The 21,691-nt window shown below is 40.3% G+C and overlaps 1 protein-coding gene across 2 annotated transcripts in view; it reads left to right on the top strand.

Annotated features, from left to right (window-relative positions):
- LOC139752184 (epidermal retinol dehydrogenase 2-like) overlaps positions 1 to 21,691 on the top strand; it is a 52,917-nt gene that overhangs the window by 17,115 nt on the left and 14,111 nt on the right. For both annotated transcript variants that reach the window (XM_071668148.1, XM_071668149.1), the window contains exons 3-7: positions 6,880 to 7,004; positions 7,391 to 7,501; positions 10,134 to 10,295; positions 11,133 to 11,215; positions 15,326 to 15,442. In XM_071668148.1, coding sequence (XP_071524249.1) covers positions 6,880 to 7,004; positions 7,391 to 7,501; positions 10,134 to 10,295; positions 11,133 to 11,215; positions 15,326 to 15,442 — 598 coding nt within the window. The remainder of the gene's footprint in view (positions 1 to 6,879; positions 7,005 to 7,390; positions 7,502 to 10,133; positions 10,296 to 11,132; positions 11,216 to 15,325; positions 15,443 to 21,691) is intronic.

Raw genomic sequence — 21,691 nt, forward strand, 5'->3', positions numbered from 1 at the left:
AAACTCGATTGGTGCAGTCGGTCCACAGTCAGCCCGGCTGTTCATCCACCCATAGGGATTGGTCGATAAAATGGGTACCTGGCTCAGGCCAGGTTATATCATGCAGGTTTTTAAACTAGTCAGTGAGCCAGTGATATCAGGCACCCACCTCCAGTTAACGTAATATTTTTTGCTCTTACTCTTTACAGTTGTTTACATACGTCCTTCGTAGTGGTGCACCTTGTTAGTTCCCTGAGCATGATGATACTAACCTTGAGCATGACAGTATCATCATACACAAGGATCGTACCGTCGTACCGAGGGATCGTACTCCCTTCCTGAAAGGATTGGGTCGGAATTCAGTGGTCTGATAATGAGCTCAATAGCTTAAAATGTAGAAACAACAGAATGTCTTTAGTAAAGTGGAACACTATAAACTCCATACAGAGCCATCATTTTTCCTTATGGAGATGGTTAAGGGTTAGTTAAGGCTGAGATTTGTTTACAAGTTCCCAAACTAGTTCCAGATTCAAACTTAAAGAGATGGGGTTCTCATACCGGTTTCGATCTTTGCTGTAGTCATAAGATTTACCAGTGTTGGTTACTATCCCTGAAGCAAAATTGTTTACCAGGTTTACAGTACGTGAGACATGTATGATAGCCCTTATATACCAGGGGTGTGATATACAGTTTCTCTGATGGACTCGGGCCGAATTAAGTTTACCTTTATTTCAACAAAGGTTCGAGTGACATGACATGAACTTGCAAACAGGTTTCCTAGTTTATATCTTGCTGTTGGAATATACGTTGATGTGGTGAGTAGTGGATTGTGCCCGTGGCTTCGTTATTTGTAAGTGGATCATGTCCTTGAAACGTACAAACTTTTATCCTGAATACTGTTAGGGATTCTGGGCCACTACGCCTGCTGCTTCCTGGTTGTTATATGCGTCTTCGATGACAGGGTTCGCCTTGGCTGGTCAGTCTTCCGTAAGCCTATCTCAGCAGCAGCGATTGATTTTGAGTGATTTGTGCCGGTGTCCCCGGCAAATTCATTGTGCACCCCAAGCCTTTGAGCTTCGAGTCGGGGTGCCACCCCGTAATCATTCACCCTCATACATTAAAGACATACAGTATCACACTTTCAGTATTTTGGATGGGATTAAGTTATAATGTTATCTATAGTAATGTATCCAGATACATGAGGGCACAGAGCATGTTATCAAGTGTCTTATATTACCGGGACGAAGCTCGGGGGTATAGAAGTCACCGTCAGTGCCGGATGTTAGTAGAACTGTGCAGTATACGATTCCTACTTAACTGGCGGGACTCGCTCACCGATCACAGTGCTGAGGAAATACACACGAACTGAATACAGTGAACCTTCTTCTCCAACAGTGAAAAATCATCACCCCAGACGAAAAAAAAGTATTACATCGGAATCCTTGCTGTTGTGTGATGATAGTGCTGCTGTGATGGTAATTCTTTTGTGCGTGTGATTATATATGGCCTTGAGACGCCAGGGTTCTGTCTGGCCTACGCTGGGGTTCTGTGGGGATGGTAACACTAACTAGGTCTTCCTTGGTCCTCTCCAGGGTTGTGGTTATAACATTGGCCAGGACCTCCCTGACCCAACCTGGGGGTTGTGTTACTGGCCAGGTTCCCCCCTGTCCTACCCTGGGAGTAAGATTGTAACGCTGGCCAGGACCTCCTTGGCACATCCTGGGAGTTGTGGCTAATGATACTGGCCAGTTCCTCCCTAGGGTTGTGGCTACAACAATGGTTAGTTTATCTACCATATATGTAGGGAGTTGGGGTGGGGCGAAGGGGAAGTGTCGCCCTGGTGATCGCTGCACAACCCTGGGTGGATGGAGGGAGGGTGTCGTCGTACACGTCTCGCGGCTGGAACGGGGGGCGAGCTGTAGCTGGTGCCGGCGCCTCACGTACACCTTTAGTCCGGTGTCTCTATGTAGGTTGGTGACAGTGTTGATGGTACAGGGGTGGGTGACGGTGACGGTGCAGGGTGTGGTGATGTGTTCGGGTCAGCGACAACAGCGGTAAAGGGGGGTGTCATAGTCGTGCCAGTCACGCAGCCACAAACACGAGTACTCGATATATATGGTTACTACGCCCTCTCCGTTCCTCACACACACACACACACACACACACACACACACACACACACACACACACACACACACACACAAGACCAATCATTTGTATCAAAGTCGAATAGGAAGATAGCAGGAGGAAAGAAGATTGAGGAACGACAAGAGACCAGGCGCATTATGTGAAATTGTCAAAAGATCGAATAATAACTCAACTACAGGAGTTAAAGAGTCTGTGAAACCAGTTTAAACATTATGTAGGGCGTCATGAGATGAGAGAAAGTAAGGGGGCTGAGAAATATATTAATATTAACAAACATTCACGTTAGGAGAGGGGATTCAGGAAGGACATAGTCAGAGGAAAGAAAGTAGATTCATTTAAGAGTAAATAAGGTCTGCTTGGTCTTTTCTAAATAACCTAAATAACGTAGTGGCTGTTTAGTTAGAGGACCTTAGAGGAAAGGTCTAGAACGCATACATAATCTACTGACAGTAAATTACGAGTTTGTACAGTATGGGGAAACAGTTTTACACTGGCGGGGCCATGTCTCCTGGTCATGGGGCCCTTTGTTAATCATTGTCAGTACTGCTAACCACTACACCCTGGAGGCCCGTGTGTATGTGTGTGTGTGGTGCACCCTTTGTTTTGGCAAGTCTGGAGGGGGAACGGCTTGGGGTGAGGGTCGGGTGATGCAATACCTTATCTAAGTCCGTACTCGTCTGACACAGATTGACGTAAAATGGATTAGCGTCCACCTTAAGCCTTCGTCTGAGTGAGGGCCACGCAAGGGCTTCTTCATTCTTTATGGTTTATCCTCCACCTCCGCCATACAGCCCATACTGTGTGGCTGGCACTTGCGTCAAGTAAGAATTGCCTCCATGTACACTAATCTCTCAGGTCAGTTGATGCCATGAGCACAACGTTACAACATGTGATGCGGTGGCCAAGCTAGCCATTGATAATAACTGAAGCGTTACGGGAAAGTCTGAGGCTTTATAGTCTTCAAGTCGTATTGCAGTGGTCATGGGTTATATCGTAATGGTTGTGTTATGGTCAAGGGTTGTATCGTTATAGTCAAGGGTTGTCTTGTAATGGTTTTGTTGTATAGTAATGGCCAAGGGTTGTGTCGTAATTGTCTTGTTGTAATGGCCAAAGGTTGTATCGTACTGGTCGTGTTGTAATGGTCAACGGTTGTATCGTAATGGTCAAGGGTTGAATTGTTATGTTCATTTATCATACCGTTGTGCTCAGTGGTTGTATTGAAGTTGTTCGATAGTCCTCCTCCCGACCAGTAACGTTAACTTTGTTACTTAAGGCCATCATGGACCGGAGGCAGACACTTAGGCAGTTGATCTGCTTCCCCTACCAAGTGTCGGGATACCATAGTGACAGTGTTGCTATGCCAGCTGTAACGTTGTGTAGGCGTTGTCGTGTGGAGTGTTACTAAGGTGACGCGAGGGAAGCGGATAGTTAGTTGTGACGGGAGGTTTATACGCCGCGGGTTGTAACCGTCAGGAGTGTGTGACGCACGATGACCCAGCACTGCTCTGCTTCAACTCCCTCCGCTCGTTCGCCTGCTGCTTAGGGAAAGTTAATGTATTTTATTGATTATTATTATTATTATTATTATTTTATGTTTTTTTGTATTTTTTAGGACTATAAGTTTGTACCAAACGTTTCCCCATCTCAGTATAAAGTCATGGAAGAAAATAGGTCAAGTAAACTCACCAATTTAGACAACGTTGGTAGGGAAGATATGAGAATGCAATTTTTAGATCCAGTGGAGAGAGCAAGATGTGGACGAATTCTAGTAATTTTCATGATGTGATTGTAGGAAGAGCAGGCCAGCATGTAGTAACAAGGAAGGGGAGAGGAGGAAAGCTAAGAGAAGCGTGTATGAGTTTGACGCCGAGGATTAACTAACAGAGACTATATTAGAGTGAAGGTGGGTAACATGAGTAAGGGTTGGAGGGGGAGTCACCAGCCTGGACCATGCGAGGGAAGCTGAGGAACTGGAGACCGGATGGGATGACACCTTAGGGAGGGATTGCTGGGTTAGAGGGGTTGGCTGTGACTGTCATGGTACAGTTACATAGAGGGTGAGGACAGGCAAGATCAGACATCGAGAATCGTAAATAATGGCGTCTTAGGGCGAGAATAGACCTTAGGGAAGGTTTAGCGAGAATAGAATGTGAAGGGAACGTATGGACGTGAGGATAGGGAGTAGTGGAGTCACCAGGTGTATGCTGGTGTCAGTGTCCTCGTCTTGTGCTAGTGGCTGTCACATTTAACTCGTAATACCTGGATGAGGAGTTGAGTCCCATCCTGTAGGGAAGATCACGAGAGGCCCTGCAGTGTCTGGGTCAGAGCTGATGGTAGGTCTGGTCCCCTTGGGTCAGGTGACCCTGACCCCGGCCGTCACCACGAGGGGAGATCTCCCCTAGGGTTAGATGATGTAACTTCCACTGTACACACGCACACACCACCCTAACTGACACACTTTGGTCCTGACAAGTGTGGCTTCACCCATGTTGTGAGGTTTGTGTATAACTAGATAAGATAAAATAAATAAATAGGTAAATAACGGTGTTGGATGTAGGCAGCCATATGCCTGAAAATATTAGATATATTACAGAACTGGGAGGTCATGATTGTTACTAAATATCTAAATCATACAAGAGTTAAGACTAGGATGAACTGGATATTTCCAAAAAGCATGTAGGTGAAGTACATTTAGATAGCCAGGATGGCAGGTATTCAGGGATGTTATTTTATTTTTTACATTATGAGCTTGATTGAACATTAAGTGATGCAGTTACAGTATTTGATATACCACAAAGCCTTATACCACAGATATACCGTTGATATAGCAAAACCTAACACCACAGATATACACTTGATATACCACGTATACCACAAAGCTTATTAAGATTTGAACATCAAGTCATGAATAAGTACGACAATACAGAAGTTGATACACCACAAAGCTTTAGCATCAAGTGATGAATAGTTACAATAATACAATGGTCGATGTACCACAAAGCCTAGTCGCAAAATGCATTTGATAAATCACAAAACCGTCATACGTTGTTTGATATACCACAGTTGATTTACCATCAAACCCAGCTACAATGATACAGTAGTTGATAAACCACAAAACCTAGTGCAGTAATACAGCAGTTGATATATCACAAAGCCTAACAACAATAATACAGTAATTTATGTACCATAAAGCCTATTAAGCGAAACTAATGCAATAGACATATCATACAACTTAACTAACAGCAAACTGAGCTCTTCACTTTTATGGCAATGCAGTTCACATGTTCATGGTGGGAGATATATGACTGGTCTCATATCTGTACTAGATCTGCTTGGAACAAGTCGAGTGTTGTGACGGACGACGGTCCGTGGAAGAGGCGCGTGGTGGTGGTATTTTTTTCCATATCTATTTAATAATTTTTTTTTTGAGGAACTGTAGAGGAGGTCTGACGGGCCTCTCTCTCTCTCTCTCTCTCTCTCTCTCTCTCTCTCTCTCTCTCTCTCTCTCTCTCTCTCTCTCTCTCTCTCTCTCTCATGATTTTGTACACTCGTTGGGCCCATTTCTGACATTGGCTACTCTCATACAACTTTTTAAACTTTTGTGTAGTCAGTGTTCAGTTTTCTACACAGTTTATTTCATTCATTCACAACACTGAAATGACTTCTTTACATCATTTCAGACTAGTTTCTTGTTCATATGATGGCCTCTTTTTGCTCTATTTGTACATACTACGAAGAATTGTTCACTGTTGAAATGGTTAACTTTAAACATTTAAAAGGCTGTTTGTCACCCCTTTCTCTTCTCTCATCTGTAATGGACAAATTTACTCCTCTTAATTCTAGCACCATCTTTCTTCCCCCATGTGGATCTTTCCAATCAGTACTTTGTTATTCTTTAAGGACAATGAAACTTAAGTCATATTCCAATTTCGTGCTGATATTATACGATGTGAACAATCAACTGAATATTTCCATATATGTGTCAGAAGCCATTTATTTATAGATGTCATGGGGCATGGGAGGGGGGGATGGACACAGGTATGTTTGTGAGTGTGTGAAGGTAGCCTAATGTTGAAGGGTGTTTTATGGATGTGGAAGTGAGCTGTGTGAGTGCTTGAGTCTCGTCTCCCTGGCAGGAATTAACCTGTATCACATATGTATGTATATGTATACACATGTGTATGTATTATCCCGTATTTGCTCAGATGGTGTGGCTATACATCTAGAACACAGTGTGTTCTACAGCGATACAAATCATACAATTGTAGTCTTTAACCTTGCGGTTTCAATACATTCCTAATTTTGCCTTATCAGCACTGTAACCTTTTCATACAGCCTCCACCGTGAGTCTGTAAATAAACCAGTCCAAGCAAAAAAAAAAAAAATCTACATTTAATTTAGTTGTATTAAACTTATCTCTGTTATGAGTTATAAGCTAGATTGTGTGGTGGAGGGAATCGTTTATCCACTGCTGGGGTGGTTGTATAACTGAGGAACATGATAAGCAGTAGATGTGATATATTTACAGTAGTTATCGCCATGGTTTGTGAGTGGTTGTGAGGGGTAGTTTAGAGTAAGACCATAGTCTGTCTTCCTCAAGAGCTATTAGGGGTGAAAGTCATGCGTATCGCGGGTATTCATACAGCCTCGTTGCTGTACTCTTGCTTGAATATATTCTGCCTAACTGCTCATTCTGTATTGATATGAATGTAGATATTGGACGGTGTATTATACATGTGTTCGTGTGGGCAGATAATGAGGAGACAGCTCGACTGGTGGTGGCCGCTGGGGGTGTGTGCCGCCCCTATAGCGTCGACCTATGTGACAGACACGCCATTTATGCTGCCGCAGCCAAGGTGAAGCAGGAGGTTGGCAAGGTCAGTGGATCCTTCCCTCAGTATATCCTTAAATATCCATTTTTTTTCGGCCACCGTACAAATAAAGGAGTCATGTATAAAAGATATTCTTGATATATACAAATAATTTTTACTGTAGTAATCTCAGTTATGCTGCCGTAATGAGAAACGTTTATACAAATCCTCATATTTACTTACAAGGTGATGTAAATTTGCTAGTTATTTTTTCCCTAAAGAATATATAAATGTTTATGCTTGTAAGGTAGTGACATGGAATCTAATTGGTAAATTATGCTATATGTACCACGTCATTCTAGGTATAATGTGCTGGTGGGTTTGTAATTGTGGGGATGATATGAGTTTGTTGATTGTGGTGACTAGTAATAATATCATGTTTGCTGATGCAGGTTGACATCTTGATTAACAATGCGGGTATAGTAACTGGCAAAAACTTTAAGGATGCACCGGACGACCTCATCCAGAAGACTTTCCAAGTTAACATCATGAGCCACTTCTGGGTAAGGTCTCATATCCATTTTTATTATATACACACACACTATATATATATATATATATATATATATATATATATATATATATATATATATATATATATATATATATATATATATTATCCCTGGGGATAGGGGAGAAAGAATACTTCCCACGTATTCCCTACGTGTCGTAGAAGGCGACTAAAAGGGAAGGGAGCGGGGGGGCTGGAAATCCTCCCCTCTCATTTTTTTCTTAATTTTCCAAAAGAAGGAACAGAGAAGGGGGCCAAGTGAGGATATTCCATCAAAGGCTTAGTCCTCTCTTCTTAACGCTACCTCGCTAACACGGGAAATGGCAAGTAGTATGAACAAATATATATATATATATATATATATATATATATATATATATATATATATATATATATATATATCCCTAGGATAGGGGAGAAGGAATACTTCCGACGTATTCTCTGCGTGTATAAGGCGACTAAAAGGGGAGGGAGCAGGGGCTGGAAATCCCCCCCTCCCTTTTTTTCCAAAAAAAAGGAAGAGAGAAAGGAGCCAAATGAGGATATTTCCTTTAAGGCGCAGTCCTCTGTTCTTAACGCTGACGCGGGAAATGGCAAATATTGTATGAAGGGTATTCGAGTGCATAGTGTTCGAATAGTCATTTCCCTATAGGGGCGATCATAGCCTAGCGGTAGTGCTCCCGCCTGTTGCACAGGGGTTCCGAGTTCGATCATGGCTGTTGGAGGTTTGTATGTTCTATGAAGATGCTCGTTGATATGCACTTTGTTCGTATATATATATATATATATATATATATATATATATATATATATATATATACCGGGGTCGACGTGCTGTCAATAGATTGAACCAGGGCATGTGAAGCGTCTGGGGTAAACTATGGAAAGTTTTGTGGGGCCTGGATGTAGAAAGGGAGCTGTGGTTTCGGTGCATTACACATGACAGCTACAGACTGAGTGTGAACGAGTGTGGCCCCTTTTGTCTTTTCCTATCGCTATCTCGCGCGGGGGGGGGGGGGGGGTGTCATTTCATGTGTGGCGGGGTGGCGAAGTAATGAAGGCAGCATGTATGAATATGTACATGTATATATATGTATATGTATGTATACGCTGAAATGTATAGGTATGTTTATGTGCGTGTGTGGGCGTTTATGCATATGCATGTGTATGTGGGTGGGTTGGGCAATTTTTTCGTCTTTCCTTGCGCTACCTCGCTAACGCGGAAGACAGCGGCAAAAAAAAAAAAAAAAAAATATATATATATATATATATATATATATATATATATATATATATGTATGTATGTATGTATGTATGCATGTATTATAGTGATCGATATGGGCAAAACGTGTATTTACACTGATATGTATCATTCTGGTGTACGGTAGATATTTGTCTCGTGTCGTGAGAGGCTTATAGAACTGTTTCTCCCGTTTCTTTCATTTCCAATAGGGGCTTATGACATTATTTCGATATGGTCATAATGTACAGTGAGAAACAGAATTTCAGGGAGATATGTATGTATTGTGTATGAGTTAATGGTAAAAGGATAACAGGTTTTCTTCAGACATTGGATGCCCCTACATTTGCCCGCTTGAGAAGTTACGGCCATAATTCCACATGCAAAGTTAATTCCCGCCAAAGATAGATGATCATGTATAGAATATAAGCGCTTTGTACCCTACCGCAAGCGGCATCGATGCTAACTCGTGGCTTTTATGAGTAGCTCAACGTTGAGTGGACACGAAGTTTGAGTCAGCGACTCGTAAAGACGACCTCCTTTTATATTTTCTTAATCAGGTAACCTTACTACTGTTCTTTTAATTACTGTTGCCACTCCGACAGTACCATTGATGAATATATTACTGGCATTAAGTAATAGGAAGAGCTGATGGTATCTCCATTTTCGGAAGCAATTGTTAGTTTGAAATTTGAGTCAGGTCCCTGTAATCCTCTCTTTCTTCACTTTTGTTAGTATAAGTAGTTTAATAATTTTTTCATGTTTCATCCATGATATGGGATTTTAATATTGTGGAATGGAAGACATGAGAATTTATTGTAAATGTAAATTATGATTTTAAAAGATGAGTAATTGTATAGACATACTTTATGTTGTTAGTAATAAAGTTGATTGTGATGTATTTGATGCCTGTAATAGTGTACATTACTGCAGTTAATGATAAGGTTAATGAAACCTGGGGACAGGGACGCAAAAGAACAGTTGAGAAAGTACAGACGATGAAAACTTCCAAAAGCGCCCCCAAAATTGCTCCTCATGATGAACAATGCAAGCTCGGATTAATCAAAAGGCTTTAGCCATAGGCCCTCATATATTTTATTACCTCGAGTTTAGGCCCTCTTTACATCATACACCCTAACTCTGTCAACAACATTTGCATTTCTATACCCACTTTCTACCGTTGTCGGTACTAATTGAAAAAGGCCTGTGATGTGTCAAAACTGTACTAGAGCAATTAAAGTCGTGTCTAGAAGTAAATCATTATGTACATGTTTTTTTCTTTTGCAGAAAGTAATCACATATAATAATATGACTAGTTTCCTGTTTTGGTTTTCTCTATTATTTCAAAACTAAGTGTTTTAAGATTATGTATTTTTTTTTTCAGACAACAAAAGCATTCCTTGGAGATATGTTGGCATCAAACAAAGGTCATATAGTGACTGTAGCTTCTCTAGCTGGCCTGGCTGGTGTTAACAAACTGGCTGATTACTGTGCCTCTAAGTTTGCAGCTGTTGGCTTTGATGAAAGTCTTCGTATTGAACTTAAGGTAAGTACCATAAGATATATCTGATAGTTCGTATTTTTGATGTGGAAGGATTTAGTTGTAAACGAAAATCCTCAAAATATGAATGAATAGATAAAAAGATAATAGTAGTGAGAGAAAAAGAGGAGGAGAAAGCTTCAGTGGATGTAAATTGGGATCTTATTGCGATGATGATGGACAAAGAAACGTGGTTATGTTTTATTGGTAAGTGCAGTATTGTTTAGCTTTAGGGGGGCTGCTGGTGCAGGGATTGGAGAAAAGCTGGGATTAGGCAGGTGTCATGTGATGCTGGTGCAGCAGAGGTGAGGCAGGAGACCCATGGTGTTGCTCCAGGAGCTGACTTTGCCGTGAACTTTCCCCTTACAAATAGATGTGTTGAAAAGAGCTGTCAAGGGTTTAACTGTCTGGCTTTTAGTTTCTTTCATTATTCTTTTATAAGATTTATTATGACCTAAACTTTTACCAGTATATGAGTATTGAGGATTGTCAGTCCTAGATATTTATAGCTTATATGATTATACATTAAATTACTGTCAAATTATTATATTATTAATTTACAATTTTACTAGAATTATATCACTTGAAACCGATATTGATTCATATCTTAGTAAATAAAAGTCCTGCATTCTGTTAAAGATTTACAGTATCATATTCTTTTTAAGCTTTACATAAATAGATAAATGTTGGTAAAGAAGTATATGAAATACTTCTTTAAAAGCACCAGTACACCAAGTTTAGTCCCACAAGAGATTTTAAGTTAGTTTGAATGGCTTTGTATCACAAGCCTTCCTTGTAAAAGGTTTTATAATGTAATCTAACAACATGATTATGGTTTATCAGGTGGAAGGCTATGATGGAGTCAAAACTACTGCTGTCTGCCCTTACTACATCAGCACTGGCATGTTTGCTGGAGTCACTTCAAAGTATGTCTTACATTTAAATGTTATATAAGATGTTTAGAGAAATGACCTAGCTTTCACCTTTTTAAATCAATTTATTTTGCTGTGGACCATTGGGTAAGAAAAGATAGGTAGTAACTTTTGCTAGTGATGTCTTGCCATCATCCATAAAAATATTTTTGATAGTAGTATCTATAGGAGTAGCTTGGGTCGCTTGCTGATTGTGAAAAATTATTTCAGATACTGGTTGACAGATGAGGTGATAATAGCACACAGATAGAAGTATAAGACTGAATGGGCTTATGATGGAAATGAAATGAATGAAGTTTTAATGAAAACAGTAAAATCAGTAATGTTGAATAAGCAAACTCTATAGGAACTGAATTAGATCTAGCTTCATAATGTCTCATAATGTTTTCAAAACTATGTTAGTTTTTTAGAACCTAAAATGACTTCATCATAAAGAAAAATACTCATTCATATAACACCTTACTATAATTTGCATTATTTACTTTTAGAATTTAACATCAGTGATTTCTTTTGTAGATTTTCCAATATAGTGTTACAAGTGTATAGTCCTAAAACTGCAGCATGTGACTGGGAGCGTTGAAAAATGTGTGGAAGGCGAGAATGTTATCTCGGAAAGCAAAAATGGGTATGTTTGAAGGAATAGTGGTTCCAACAATGTTATATGGTTGCGAGGTGTGGGCTATAGATAGAATTGTGCGCCGGAGGGTGGATGTGCTGGAAATGAGATGTTTGAGGACAGTATGTGGTGTGAGGTGGTTTGATCGAGTAAGTAATGAAAGGGTAAGAGAGAAGTGTGGTAATAAAAAGAGTGTGGTTGAGAGAGCAGAAGAGGGTGTTTTGAAATGGTTTGGTCACATGGAGAGAATGAGTGAGGAAAGATTGACAAAGAGGATATATGTGTCAGAGGTGAAGGGAACGAAGAGAAGTGGGAGACCAAATTGGAGGTGGAAATATGGAGTGAAAAAGATTTTGATTGATCGGGGCCTGAACATGCAGGAGGGTGAAAGGCGTGCAAGGAATAGAGTGAATTGGAAGGATGTGGTATACCGGGGTCGATGTGCTGTCAATGGATTGAACCAGGGCATGTGAAGCATCTAGGGTAAACCATGGAAAGTTCTGTGGGGCCTGGATGTGGAAAGGGAGCTGTGGTTTCAGTGCATTATCACATGACAGCTAGAGACTGAGTGTGAACGAATGAGGCCTTTGTTGTCTTTTCCTAACGCTACCTCGCACACATGCGGGGGAAGGGGGTTGTTGTTTCATGTGTGGCGGGGTGGCGATGGGAATGAATAAAGGCAGACAGTATGAATTATGTACATGTGTGTATATGTATATGTCTGTGTGTATATATATGTGTACATTGAGATGTATAGGTATGTATATTTGTGTGTGTGGATGTGTATATATATACATGTGTATCTGGGTGGAAGTGGATCATAGGGTGGGGGAGGGGGCGAAAATCCTGGGAGCCTTGAAGAATGTGTGGAAGTCGAGAACATTATCTCGGAAAGCAAAAATGGGTATGTTTGAAGGAATAGTGGTTCCAACAATGTTGTATGGTTGCGAGGCGTGGGCTATGGATAGAGTTGTGCGCAGGAGGATGGATGTGCTGGAAATGAGATGTTTGAGGACAATGTGTGGTGTGAGGTGGTTTGATCGAGTGAGTAACGTAAGGGTAAGAGAGATATGTGGAAATAAAAAGAGCGTGGTTGAGAGAGCAGAAGAGGGTGTTTTGAAGTGGTTTGGGCACATGGAGAGGATGAGTGAGGAAAGATTGACCAAGAGGATATATGTGTCGGAGGTGGAGGGAACAAGGAGAAGAGGGAGACCAAATTGGAGGTGGAAAGATGGAGTGAAAAAGATTTTGTGTGATCGGGGCCTGAACATGCAGGAGGGTGAAAGGAGGGCAAGGAATAGAGTGAATTGGAGCGATGTGGTATACCGGGGTTGACGTGCTGTCAGTGGATTGAAGCAGGGCATGTGAAGCGTCTGGGGTAAACCATGGAAAGCTGTGTAGGTATGTATATTTGCGTGTGTGGACGTATGTATATACATGTGTATGGGGGGGGTTGGGCCAGTTCTTTCGTCTGTTTCCTTGCGCTACCTCGCAAACGCGGGAGACAGCGACAAAGTACAATAAAAAGAAAAATAATATATATATATATATATATATATATATATATATATATATATATATATATATATATATATATATATATCTTTCTTTCTTTCATACTATTCGCCATTTCCCGTGATAGCGAGGTAGCGTTAAGAACAGAGGACTGGGCCTTTGAGGGAATATTCTCACCTGACCCACTTCTCTGTTCCTTCTTTTGGAAAAAAAAAAAAAGAAAAATGAGAGGGGAGGATTTCCAGCCCCCCGCTCCCTTCCCCTTTAGTCGCCTTCTACGACACGCAGGGAATACGTGGGAAGTATACTTTCTCCCCTATCCCCAGGGATAATATATATATATTTATATATAGGGTGAAGGCATGTACAGAGCATCAGATTGGGGAAGAACAGTGCGGTTTCAGAAGTGGTAGAGGATGTGTGGATTAGGTGTTTGCTTTGAAGAATGTATGTGAGAAATACTTAGAAAAGCAAATGGATTTGTATGTAGCATTTATGGATCTGGAGAAGGCATATGATAGAGTTGATAGAGATGCTCTGTGGAAGGTATTAAGAATATATGGTGTGGGAGGCAAGTTGTTAGAAGCAGTGAAAAGTTTTTATCGAGGATGTAAGGCATGTGTACGTGTAGGAAGAGAGGAAAGTGATTGGTTCTCAGTGAATGTAGGTTTGCGGCAGGGGTGTGTGATGTCTCCATGGTTGTTTAATTTGTTTATGGATGGGGTTGTAAGGGAGGTAAATGCAAGAGTCCTGGAAAGAGGGGCAAGTATGAAGTCTGTTGGGGATGAGAGAGCTTGGGAAGTGAGTCAGTTGTTGTTCGCTGATGATACAGCGCTGGTGGCTGATTCATGTGAGAAACTGCAGAAGCTGGTGACTGAGTTTGGTAAAGTGTGTGGAAGAAGAAAGTTAAGAGTAAATGTGAATAAGAGCAAGGTTATTAGGTACAGTAGGGTTGAGGGTCAAGTCAATTGGGAGGTGAGTTTGAATGGAGAAAAACTGGAGGAAGTGAAGTGTTTTAGATATCTGGGAGTGGATCTGTCAGCGGATGGAACCATGGAAGCGGAAGTGGATCATAGGGTGGGGGAGGGGGCGAAAATCTGGGAGCCTTGAAGAATGTGTGGAAGTCGAGAACATTATCTCGGAAAGCAAAAATGGGTATGTTTGAAGGAATAGTGGTTCCAACAATGTTGTATGGTTGCGAGGCGTGGGCTATGGATAGAGTTGTGCGCAGGAGGATGGATGTGCTGGAAATGAGATGTTTGAGGACAATGTGTGGTGTGAGGTGGTTTGATCGAGTGAGTAACGTAAGGGTAAGAGAGATGTGTGGAAATAAAAAGAGCGTGGTTGAGAGAGCAGAAGAGGGTGTTTTGAAGTGGTTTGGGCACATGGAGAGAATGAGTGAGGAGAGATTGACCAAGAGGATATATGTGTCGGAGGTGGAGGGAACGAGGAGAAGAGGGAGACCAAATTGGAGGTGGAAAGATGGAGTGAAAAAGATTTTGTGTGATCGGGGCCTGAACATGCAGGAGGGTGAAAGGAGGGCAAGGAATAGAGTGAATTGGAGCCATGTGGTATACAGGGGTTGACGTGCTGTCAGTGGATTGAAGCAAGGCATGTGAAGCGTCTGGGGTAAACCATGGAAAGCTGTGTAGGTATGTATATGTGCGTGTGTGGACGTGTGTATGTACATGTGTATGGGGGGGGGGGGTTGAGCCATTTCTTTCGTCTGTTTCCTTGCGCTACCTCGCAAACGCGGGAGACAGCGACAAAGTATAAAAAAAAAAAAAAAAAAAAAAAAAATTTATATATATATATATATATATATATATATATATGACAATTAGTTGAAATCTTTCATTTATTTATCCTTTTATAGTTAAATAAAATTTCTTTCATATAGATAATAAGCAACTTTGTGTCATGAACTTAATTAAAAAGTAGAGCTTTTGCTAATTAATGGTAATGATCAACAGGTTAGTACCAATCCTTCAACCGGACTTTGTGGCCAGTGAGACTGTTGATGGCATCCTCCTTAACAGCCCCATTGTCATCTTGCCATCTTTCTGCCGGCTTCTTATCATCCTTAAATAGTATGTTCAAAAGTTTTCCCCTGCTTTCTATACATACCCCAAGAAAAGCTATTTCAGAGCTCATTTTCAGAGTGTATGCCTAATTATATGTACATCTCCAGATTTATGTGAAACTCAGAATTTATGTTGTTGATACCTGGCTGGTTGGCCTTAGTTGCTGAAGGGAGTGCTTCCATGGATAGAGTGAGGATTTTCATAAAGAAAATGTTTTTCCTTTTGAATTACAAACCACTACCTATAATTCTTTTCCTATCTGGCAGAGGGCCACATCCAAATTTATTCAGTATCGGCTTGTTAATATTGCTTAGGCAGTCAGTGTATCTGACAAGAAACTGTACAAAATTTAGTTTATTTCTCACCTCAGTTGCTAAAGGAACAAGGTACTATCTGCACACTTTGTATACTACTCAGTAGGGAAAAAATTGATGCACCCATAAGGACCCAGTTATCAGGACTAGAGTATGGACAAAGGGCTCATAAGGATTATTTGTTGATATTTTGTATGTGAAGCTTTATGGCCCAAAATGCAGAGCTTTATATTAGAATATTTTTGCAAAACTTATGATTAAAAGGCTTCTCCAGTCTGTGGCTATGTTCCCATTTGATAAGAATTTTAAATGCCAGATGCCAATTTGGTAAGACCTAAATAATTCTGTTGGCATCATCTTGTGGGAAGAATGTGGCACTAGTAAGATTACGAGGAGGTTTATCAAATTGACTTCATAAGCAAATGAGAGAATTGAGAATATTTTGTATTAAATAATGTATTCTTGTTTTCTTTTAAGCCAGATTAACTACAGGAAAGAGAATTATGACACCATAACAGGCTTTATATTTAGGTGCCATGAATGAGATCATGAATGACATAATACCCCTATCATTTGATAAAACTAATGATACTATGTAATTCAGAGTCTGAGCAGAACATTAGTTCTGTAGGTTGCATTAGCCTTCAAGAAGTTTTCCTCCTGAACTTTACAGACATGGTCTTGTCTTCCTTACACATAAACATTTTGGATCTGTGTGTGATAAGAGGTCGGTAATGGAGGAGACACAGAAATAGATGTAATTTGTGGACAATTTGTAGCCAAAGGCCTTGAGGATAGAGGTAGACAAGCCTCCTTTTGGGGAGGATGAAGAGGCAGTTTTGTCTTATCCACTCCTGGTAAGTGATGAAGGGCAGAAGGAAGTCTGCTTTGGTCCCAAAATGTCTAATGCATTGTCTGTGGTCTCTGAAAGGTAGTTGTTATTGGGGAGAACCAAGAGACCATTGAGGAATCATATTAGCATCAGTAATGTACAATTTTGTTTAAGAATAGTTCATAAAAACTAGATTCAAGGAATTAGATTTTCAATTGTAAAATTTTTCTGGTGTAAGGAATGACTTTTACTAGAGTGAAGTGGTGTTGGTCTTGCTTTAGCTTAACTTTTAATGTAAATCCTTGTTTTTAACCCTTTGATCACCAATTATGAATCATCATGATATACATTATTCCTTCTTGCTGCTCAATACAACTATAGTCCACAGCTGTCAAAAAACAGTTTGTGCACCTTAGGTGATTTGAACCCATCCCCCAACCAGGGAATGGTCCTGGGGTTCTGTAAGGTGCTACCCATATATGTTGCTGACTGAAACTTCACAGCTGATTGTTCCTAATGAATAAGTGATTCATTTATATATTTTTCCCTTTATACTTTGTTTTCACAATTGATTAGACAGTTTATGGATATTATATTGTCAAGCTCTGCTGTGTAAGTAAGTCTTATTAATTATAATGCATAAATGATGAAAATGTATGATTTTTTGATGAGTGTTTATGAATTGGCAATACCAGGCTTAACATCCTTTTAAATGTGGCACTGTAATTTTTTACCCACCCTGTACAGTTTGCTTATAAATCTGAATATGTGTTATGTATCATGATGCTTAAATATAGATATATACAGTAATGATGATAGACAGTATGTGCATAAATATAGATACATACAGTAATGATGACAGACAGTATGTTGTTTTTGACATTTCCTTATGAGTTGGCACTGTGGTGCTGCTTAGTATCTCTATAAATCAGTCCATTATTTTTTAATGACCTTTAGGATTTTTTATCATAATGAGTGTAGGAATCAAGAAATCTGTTACACCTGAGGAAGTCATCATTCAGAAAGACTTTTATTTTCATTTTTCTTCTCTCCCCTCCCTCCCACTATTAGACATTATTTTTAAGAACCATTGATACCAGATATGTAAGCTTTATGGTTTTGCCCTTATAAAAGATTAGTAAAAAAGGAACAGTTACTATTTTCATATTTTCGTGGAGAGTTGACACTTTGAGAATACAACTGGAAATTCATTACTTGGCTGAAAATTTAATTGACAACAGTCAAATTCTTAAAGGATGTATAGATGACGTTTTATCAATTTAGAGGAAACCTTTTGGTGGATTACTGAAAACAAAACTTCAAAAATATGGATTTACCTAATATTAAAGTCAGTCACCAAGCCTTTCTCTTCAAAGTTATGTTTTTCTGTGTAAGTGTATCGTTTAGAATTTTTAGAATTTGATTTTTTTATCTATTTATTTTGCTTTGTTGCTGTCTCCCGCATTAGCAAGGTAGCGCAAGGAAACAGACGAAAGAATGGCCCAACCCACCCACATACACATGTATATATATACACATCCACACATGCAAATATACATACCTATACATCTCAACATATACATATATATCCACACACAGACATATACATATATACACATGCACATAATTCATACTGTCTGCCTTTATTCATTCCCATTGCCACCTCGCCACACATGAAATTACAAGCCCCACCCCCCTCATGTGTGCAAGGTAGTGCTAGGAAAAGACAAAAAAGGCCCCATTCGTTCACACTCACTCTCTAGCTGTCATGTAATAATGCACGGAAACCACAGCTCCCTTTCTACATCCAGGCCCCACAGAACTTTCCATGGTTAACCCCAGATGCTTCACATGCCCTGGTTCAATCCATTGACAGCAGGTCGACCCCGGTATACCACTCTATTCCTTGCACGCCTTTCACCCTCCTGTATGTTCAGGCCCCGATCACTCAAAATCTCTTTCATTCCATCTTTCCACCTCCAATTTGGTCTCCCACTTCTCCTCGTTCCCTCCACTTCTGACTCATATATCCTCTTTGTCATTCTTTCCTCACTCATTCTCTCCATGTGACCAAACCATTTTAAAACACTCTCTTCTGCTCTCTCAGCCACACTCTTTTTATTACCACACATCTCTCTTACCCTTACATTACTTACTCGATCAAACCACCTCACACCACATATTGTCCTCAAACATCTCATTTCCAACACATCCACCCTCCGGCGCACAACTCTATCCATAGCCCACGCCTCGCAACCATACAACATTGCTGGAACCACTATTCCTTCAAATATACCCATTTTTGCTTTCCGAGATAATGTTCTCGACTTCCAAACATTCTTCAAGGCTCCCAGAATTTTCGCCCCCTCCCCCACCCTATGATTCACTTCTGCTTCCAAGGTTCCAACCGCTGCCAGATCCTCTCCCAGATATCTAAAACACTTCACTTCCTCCAGTTTTTCTCCATTCAAACTTACCTCCCAATTGACTTGACCCTCAACCCTACTGTACCTAATAACCTTGCTCTTATTCACATTTACTCTCAACTTTCTTCTTACACACACTTTACCAAACTCAGTCACCAGCTTCTGCAGTTTCTCATGCTAATCAGCCACCAGCACTGTATCATCAGTGAACAACAACTGACTCACTTCCCAAGCTCTCTCATCCACAACAGACTGCATACTTGCCCCTCTTTCCAAAACTCTTGCATTCACCTCCCTAACAACCCCATTCATAAACAAATTAAACAACCATGGAGACATCACACACCCCTGCCGCAAACCTACATTCACTGAGAACCAATCACTTTCCTCTCTTCCTACACGTACACATGCCTTACATCCTCGATAAAAACTTTTCACTGCTTCTAACAACTTGCCTCCCACAGGATATTTCTTGCTTAAATAAAAGAGTATTGACTTCTGTAAATAGATTCTCCATAGAGGTTGAGTCTGTTTATACCATTTGTTAGATATTTAACTCAGTCCATTGTTTTTGCTTTCTATGAAAGTGTTTCATTTTGTATAAAGTAGTTTATGAGTGTTTTATATTAAGTCAAAGAAGCATTTAACCCTTTGGCTGTGAAGTTAAATTCCAGCTGCATCCCTGAAAATTGTGAGTTCTAATGTAGAATATGAAAATGGTAAAAAGTCTGTTTTTGATACATTTTTATCAAGGCAAAATCATAAATTTGCCATATCTGGCATTAATTTTTTCTATGAAACAATTTCATGTCTGATAACAGGTGGATAATTGAAATGAAAATAAAGCATTTATGGGTGATTCCTGTGGTAAGATAACTATCCTAAAGTATAAGAAATTTCTCACTCCTTCCTCACATGATAAACAAATTATAAAGAGCATGAAAAAAAGCTGGATTGAAAGGTACACTAAGCATCACTGCATTGCCAGCTCATGAGCACTCTTCAATATCATCATATTTCATCAATTAGCAATGCATTGTTATACAGTACACCCACTCATAATTATGAATAAACTGTAAAGGGGGCAAAAAGAAAGTGCTCGATTTAAATGGATGGTAAGCAGCCTTGCATTGCCATCTCATAAACACTCTTAGGTACAGTAGGGTTGAGGGTCAAGTCAATTGGGAGGTGAGTTTGAATGGAGAAAAACTGGAGGAAGTGAAGTGTTTTAGATATCTGGGAGTGGATCTGGCAGCGGATGGAACCATGGAAGCGGAAGTGGATCATAGGGTGGGGGAGGGGGCGAAAATTCTGGGGGCCTTGAAGAATGTGTGGAAGTCGAGAACATTATCTCGGAAAGCAAAAATGGGTATGTTTGAAGGAATAGTGGTTCCAACAATGTTGTATGGTTGCGAGGCGTGGGCTATGGATAGAGTTGTGCGCCGGAGGATGGATGTGCTGGAAATGAGATGTTTGAGGACAATGTGTGGTGTGAGGTGGTTTGATCGAGTGAGTAACGTAAGGGTAAGAGAGATGTGTGGAAATAAAAAGAGCGTGGTTGAGAGAGCAGAAGAGGGTGTTTTGAAGTGGTTTGGGCACATGGAGAGGATGAGTGAGGAAAGATTGACCAAGAGGATATATGTGTCGGAGGTGGAGGGAACGAGGAGAAGAGGGAGACCAAATTGGAGGTGGAAAGATGGAGTGAAAAAGATTTTGTGTGATCGGGGCCTGAACATGCAGGAGGGTGAAAGGAGGGCAAGGAATAGAGTGAATTGGAGCGATGTGGTATACCGGGGTTGACGTGCTGTCAGTGGATTGAATCAAGGCATGTGAAGCGTCTGGGGTAAACCATGGAAAGCTGTGTAGGTATGTATATTTGCGTGTGGACGTATGTATATACATGTGTATGGGGGGGGTTGGGCCATTTCTTTCGTCTGTTTCCTTGCACTACCTCGCAAACGCGGGAGACAGCGACAAAGTATAATAAAAATAAGAACATTATACAATATCATTATTTATCTTGTTTATGCATTATGATACAGATCTCACTTTTGCAGCATGCTTTGACATTACATTGTCCACAGATTGATTAGATAATGGTGAGAACAGTAAAAGAGAAAAGAGAAATAAATAAATTACCATAAATAAATGGGACCCTGGCACCATTTTCTGGTTTGGGGAAGGTAGGCAAAATGCATAAGATGAACATGCTATTTTTTTGAAACTGAACTTTAGTTGTAGTTTGTGGTGAGAAGGAATATATTGTATTACAACTTAAGTCATAATTCATGGCCAAATGGTTAAGGTAAACTAACCAGGTGTGTACTGCTGGCTCTTTTCAGATTGGTAACATTTTCCTTTTTTTTTTTATCACAGTCGATTACTATTCAGAAATATCTGGCAAAACCATCAGGTACTTTCCTTTCATAACAGGTGCTGCCACAGAAAAGCTTGTTCTTTGTTAACACTTCAGCAGGATAACAGGTTCCCAAATGGTCATATTCAAGAAACAAGTCACTTGGGATGTCTGTCTTACTGTTGGTTGCTGCAGCTGGGGATGCTTGTTATACCGCTGGTTGACACAGGAATTTTTCTTGCTATGCATCTCCTCCCGTTTGATTTACAACTAGACTGGTTAAGAGTCAGTGTGGAATTTGCTTAAAAGTCAGCTCTGAGCTTGTGA

The sequence above is a fragment of the Panulirus ornatus genome, chromosome 12 (genome assembly GCF_036320965.1).
Source record: "Panulirus ornatus isolate Po-2019 chromosome 12, ASM3632096v1, whole genome shotgun sequence".
In the NCBI taxonomy this organism is placed as follows: Eukaryota; Metazoa; Arthropoda; class Malacostraca; order Decapoda; family Palinuridae; genus Panulirus; species Panulirus ornatus.